Source organism: Argiope bruennichi, chromosome 7 (assembly GCF_947563725.1).
Source record: "Argiope bruennichi chromosome 7, qqArgBrue1.1, whole genome shotgun sequence".
Classification (NCBI taxonomy): domain Eukaryota; kingdom Metazoa; phylum Arthropoda; class Arachnida; order Araneae; family Araneidae; genus Argiope; species Argiope bruennichi.
The window spans coordinates 51809726-51816244 of record NC_079157.1 but is presented as its reverse complement, the minus strand read 5'-3'; the positions used below and the strand labels follow the sequence as shown (position 1 = coordinate 51816244).

General features: G+C 39.8%; 2 protein-coding genes across 2 annotated transcripts; both read left to right on the top strand.

The window, feature by feature from the left end:
• The first annotated feature begins 1431 nt into the window (after positions 1-1431).
• Positions 1432-2253, top strand: LOC129975371 (uncharacterized). The gene has a single exon (XM_056088434.1). The coding sequence runs from the start codon at positions 1432-1434 to the stop codon at positions 2251-2253; it is 822 nt and encodes a 273-aa protein (XP_055944409.1).
• A 47-nt stretch (positions 2254-2300) lies between these two features.
• LOC129975370 (uncharacterized) lies at positions 2301-2870 on the top strand. Its single transcript, XM_056088433.1, has one exon. The coding sequence runs from the start codon at positions 2301-2303 to the stop codon at positions 2868-2870; it is 570 nt and encodes a 189-aa protein (XP_055944408.1).
• The last annotated feature ends 3649 nt before the right edge of the window (positions 2871-6519 follow it).

The window sequence follows — 6519 nt, the reverse complement described above, 5'->3', positions numbered from 1 at the left end:
ATTTTTCCAGGATCCTCTAAATCTGAAGAATCGATGTATTCCAACATGAATTAATTTACATAAACATCGAAGTAATTAATCCAAGCATTCTCTTTGTTATCATTTTTTTAAATTTTTAGACGAGGATACATAGGCACAGATAATTATATACAAAGATTATTTACATATTTTCACGCGCACGAATTCTAACAACCATCTTTCGTTCCGTACTTACACACTTCACCAACAAAAGCTGTTGTTGTTATTGTTTCTTATGGCACTTGCCATGGACAAGCCCGCTGTTACTAAGAAAGCGATTTAAGCCGGTGGGGGAGCGTCTGTTGTTTTTTTAGTAGCGCCAACCTAGGGGCAAGAGTACGACTTAGCTACTCACGCATCACATTCGCTTGCACAACCCCTTTTTACAGGGGGATGCATTCACACATCTCACAGATAGAACAGATGAAGAACAACCATGCCCGAACCGGGACTCGAACTGAGGACGCCCAGATCACGGGGAAGATGCGCTACTCCTATGCCTGGATGCCGGCACTAACAAAAGCTGAAACTTACTGCTGTTTCTGTGGGATCATGGGATTTTTTTCTTGACGTCACCAATGTGTGCTCATGCGCATAAGGGTTATATCATTTTATGGCTAAACCAGGAATTCCAACATCAGGTAATCTAAATACGAAGTAAAATTTTCGACTTCTTCGTTAAATGGTTCCATCGTTAATATCCGCATTTTTAATATCCATGAAAAATGCCAAACATTGGACGCTGGATTCAGTAAAAATGCTAAATTCCTGCCAAAGATCAACATTTTGTAAATATTATTCGCTTTGGCATCCATAACCTTGTGGTGAATTGCATATAAGCCAGTAACAGCGCTTCCACCCGGAGAGATGTTTTGGCAAAATCGGTTTGATACTGGACTGCTAACCAAAAGGTCCCAGGTTCTATCCTCACGCGTCTCATACCTCTAAATTGGTGATCTCGGACGCTGAGCCTTCAATCTTCGTACAGCTGTCGTGGCGCCATCTACCCGCAACTAAAGTCACCAGACTCAGTTGGCGCAGCAAAGTCGTCAGACTCACGTGACGCAGCAACCCCAAAGTCGCCAGACACACTTGGCGCATCAGCACCCACACACGCTCGCCATAACGCTTGGCGCTATTCAAACTGGGTACCGGCCCATTAAGACAACAGCTACTACTAATAATAACTCAATACATCACCACTCAGCATCCGTATCGTTCGTCTCCCCTTCGACTCACTGGAGGGAGAGGACTGTGGTGAATTGCATATAAGCCAGTAATAGCGCTTCTACCCGGACAGATGTTTTGGTAAAATCGGTTTGATACTGGACTGCTAACCAAAAGGTCCCAGATTCTATCCTCACGCGTCTCATACCTCTAAAGTGGTGACCCGGATAGAAGAAACTCATCAAGATGACTAGCGAGCATCTGTTTGTTTCTCTAACGACTAATCCTTCAACAAATGACGATTCAAGTCCTGTCGTTGCTAAAGTGTCGTTCAAGGCACCACCATTTTGGAAACAGAATCCCAAATTATATTTTGCACAGATTGAAAGCCAGTTCGCCATTGCTAGAATTACAAAAGACAAAACCAAGTACCATCATGTTGTAGCTGCCATTGAAACAGATGTGATAGCACAAGTCAGTGACATAATTTTGAACCCACCTGAGAAACTAATGTATGAAGTTTTAAAGGAGCGCCTGATTGAGCAATTTGCAGATTCAGAGACTCACCGGCTTAAATTGCTTCTACAAGAGCTGCAACTTGGGGACGATCGTCTGACTCAACTCCTGTGCAAGATGCGAGACCTCTCTTCTAAGGTACCAGAAGACCTTCTGAAAAATTTATGGTTACAACGCTTGCCCACAGCTGTACAGCAAATCCTAGCTGTCAGCACCGGTGATTTAGATGCTCTTGCAAAGGTGGTAGACAAGGTCTTGGAAGTTACTGACTCGCCATCCATCCACTTGGTCGAAGGCCCGAATAGCGGATGCAAGGACTGCCACACACTTCGAAGGCAAATCGAAGAGCTCTCTAAATCGGTCAAAGATCTCCAGGATACCAGAACAAAATGGAGAAGACAATCCCGAAGTCCAGCTCGTGGAAGATTTTCGAGAAGCCATTCTAGTTCACGAAGATTCGACCCCAGTGCTGGAATTTGTTGGTTTCATCATAAATTTGGAAGCACGGCCAGAAATTGCAATAAACCTTGCAATTACAATCAGGAAAACTAGAAAGGCCACCGCTTGAGGCCACAAGCGTATACGGCCAATCTAAAAGAATGTTTTTGTCCGACAAATCAACTGGATTCCGATTTTTAATCGACACAGGTGCCGAAGCCTCCGTCATTCCACCAACAACTATCCAAGAAAAGAATTGCACTGCCTCTAAACTCAAACTATTTGCAGCAAATGGAACTACTATTTCAACTTTTGGCGAAAAACTTCTTATCTTGGACTTAAACCTTCGAAGAGTGTTCCGGTGGCCATTCATAATAGCATCTGTATCCCACCCCATCATTGGAGCCGATTTTCTTAAAACCTTCGGTTTGCTGGTCGATATGAAAAATAACTGCCTCATCGACACGAACACTGGAAGGAAGATTTCAGTTCAAATGATAGCCTCGTCTGAAGGAAAAATCACTCCTCTTGCTGAAGACTCTCCTTACAAAGAACTTTTGATGGAGTTTCCCGAAATTACTCGAGTGGAAGCAAAGGCTAAAATGAAACATCAAGTGGAACACCGTATTGAAATGACTGGACCTCCGGTATTTTCAAGGGCAAGAAGACTTCCCCTTCGACTCACTGAAGGGAAAGTACTGCGTACCATGCCAAATTGCATACCAATTTAGCGGTATGAGACGCGTGAGGATAGAACCTGGGACCTTTAGGTTAGCAGTCCAGTAACTAACCCATTTTGCTAAAACAGCTGTTCGAGTAGAAGCGCTGTTACTGGCTTATATGCAATTCACCACAGTACTCTCCCTTCAGTGAGTTGAAGGGGAGACGAACGATATGGCGTTGAGTGGTGATATATTGAGTAGCTGTTGTCTTAATGGGCCGGTACCCTCTTTTGAATAGCGCCAAGCGTTATGGCGAGCGTTTGTGGGTGTTGATGCGCCAAGTGTGCCTGGCGACTTTGGGTTGCTGCGTCACGTGAGTCTGACGACTTTGCTGCGCCAACTGAGTCTGGCGACTTTAGTTGCGGGTAGATGGCGCCACAACAGCTGTATGAAGGTTCAGCGTCCGAGGTCACCAATTTAGAGGTATGAGACGCGTGAGGATAGAACCTGGGACCTTTTGGTTAGCAGTCCAGTATCAAACCGATTTTGCCAAAACATCTGTCCGGTTAAATATCTGCCCGCTGTTACTGGCTTATATGCAATTCACCACAGCATATAAGCCAGTAACAGCGCTTCTACCGGGACAGATGTTTTGGCAAAATCGGTTTGATACTGGACTGTTAACCAAAAGGTCCCAAGTTCTATCCTCACGCGTCTCATACCTCTAAATTGGTGACCCGGACGTGATTTGAACACGCAACCTTCTGATCCAATTCCAACATTCACAATTTTATGCGGGGAAGGGAGGGGATATTATTATCAGGGAGTAGGCGAGAAAGTTTGGGTGAGAATGCTCTGCTGTTTATGGTATTTGTTAGGACATCGATTTTTTTTATCCAATTGACTTGTAGGATCGGGGGACTGAAAAAATATCTAAATATCATTATTTTTTTTCAGTAGTACATTTATTGACTCGAGCGACTTAAAATATGTTTTTTCTTCCTTTATATCTTTTAAGCATTTTGACTTTCTCATATACGAAGTATATAAAGCGAAATATTGTAATCGTTAAATAATTCGAATTTCAGATTTTAAGGAATCTCCAGATTTCAGACCTCTTCGAGTCCTAAACACATATTTTGAAATTATATTTGCTTGTCTCTAAACACAATTCAATAACGCTCTGATGTAGTCAAAGGAAAATTTGGTATGCGGTCTTTGAACAAAATTTTTAGATTTCTGTCAAATTATAAACAAAACTGTCTAATCACAGGATGTTTGTCTGTTCAAATGCAACTGAACACGATAATTACAGAAGTCAAAGTGTTCGATAAGTAAAATTTGGTGCACAGTATAAAGATTATATGAAAGATTTATATAAAATTTTGAACGATATACGATTGACGGTCTGTCGGTCTTTACATTCGCATGCATTTAAGTGGGATAACTGGAAAACGTACCGACTCCGATAAATGAAATTTAGAATAAGATTTTGTTTTTAAAATTGTAGCTCTATGCCAACTTTTGATTTTAATTGCACAGAAAAAATTGAAAAACGTTCAAATTTCATGCTCGAATTTCTTAACTGAACTACGAGGTGCAAAATGCTGGTATGCACTCTGATACTAAAATCTGGGCACTAGTGACGTTCATGGCTTTGCTGAAGGTACGCATTTTTTATTTTCTCGTATGCGCAGTATTGAGTAAGTATTCTAATCATCAAAAAAATTCGAATTCGAACTTTTGATGAACCTTCTCGTTTTTGACTTCCCTGAATTCGAAAGACATATTTTTGGGATTATGTCGTTTGTCTGTCAGTCAGTCAGTCAATCTCTCTATCCGCGAACATGATAACTCAAAAGCCCTTTCAGCTAGAGGGCTGAAATTCGGTATATGAGATTATGTCCATGTTTGTAGATTTCTGCTGTTTTTTGAACGAAATCTATTCACTTATCTGTCTATCTGGTTGTTCGAGTACAAGTGAACTCGATAACTACAAAACGCAAAAAGCCAGATTAATAAAATTTTGTACACAGGCTTAATATTTGAAATATAAATGCATAGTGAAGTTTGAAATAAATCCGTCAAATGGTTGATCTTCGGTTGGTCTATATTTCGAGTCCATGTAAACGCTTTAACTTATTAATGCAGTGACTTACATCATTAAAATTTGATATATTTTCTTGCAATTTTAACTGTAATTCGGAAGTGAACTTTTAATGTTAATCGGTCGGAAAAAAAAATGTTCAAAATACATATTTGTTCTATGGATGTGTGGTAACGCTTTATAAACCAGATAACAGCTACGAGACATGAGTAATTACTTTTGTCTTGTGGTCATGTTACTCGACTACGAACCATAAGGTTGCGAGTTAGATCCTAGCTTATCGCCAATCGCAACATTGGTGACCCGACGACGAAAAATACGTAACCTTCATACAATTGTTGTGGCGCCCTCTACCAGAAATAAGTAAAATAAAAAAAGTTGAAAAAAAAAATCAGCAAATAAATTTTAAAAAATGAAGCTGTTAAATAATCAGCCCCCCCCCCCAAAAAAAATGAAGCTGATAAATAATCAGCCAAAAAAAATGGATAAGGCGCAACAGCCAATATCATCACTAACAACAGCAAAAAAAAAAAAAAAAAAAAAACCCAAAATATTGTTTGTTTCACCACCGACTCACTAGAGGGGGAGTAATGTGGTGACGTTTTATAAGTCAGATAACAGCTACGAGACACGAGTAATTACTTTTGTCTTGTGGTCATGTTACACGGCTGCGAACCCAAACGTTGCGAGTTCGGTCCTCTCTATAACCAATAGCTACAGATTCAATAAAAATGCTAGTTTCATGACAAAGATCTATATTTCACAACTACGATACACTAATGCCATGCAAATTATTCGCGGACTTACCCGAATTTCACACTTTATGCAAGGGGATTGGGGGATAAAAATTTATTGGAGAATATGTAAAAAAGATTCAGCGAAACCATCCCAGCTGGTAGGCAATGTGCTGGGAGTAACAATGCCTGTCTGTGAGCATAACTCAAAAATACTTTTAATTAAACAGTTGAAAATGATTTATAAACACTAATTCTGTTAGATTTTTGAACGAAATCCACTCAGAGATAATCTGTCTGGCTGGGTGTTTGAGTTCAAGTGAATACGATAAGTACAAAATGTAAACAGCTAAGTAAGTAAAATTTGGTACGTATATTTGGCATCTAAAATATAAATTCTTATCAAATTTTGAACCAAATCTTTGAAAAGGTTAACCATCGCTGTTGTTCGGTAACTGCGCGTGTATCTAGAAGTAACAACTCAATGACGCAATGACTGAAATAAAATTAGGTTTGCTCTCTTATGACTACAATTGTAGTTCTATGTCGAATTTCGGTTGCAATTGGTTGGAAAAAGACGTCCGAAATATGAATTCGATGCCAGGGATTAACCAAATATCAGGATATAGATTCAGTGAAGATGATAGATTCACGTCAAAGATCAATATTTCGTAAATATTAGTGTTCACGGTCTTATAGTTTTAGGGGGGAGGGGAGAGATAAGTCATTTAGTAAGTAATATGGGAGAAAGTTCACTCCCTCTAGCCCCTGGCGGAGTATATGCTCATTTTTAACGGCTTAGGAATTGGGCTTCGGATCATTTATTTATCATCATTTTATTTATTACATTTAGGATTTGATAATTTTATTTAGAGTA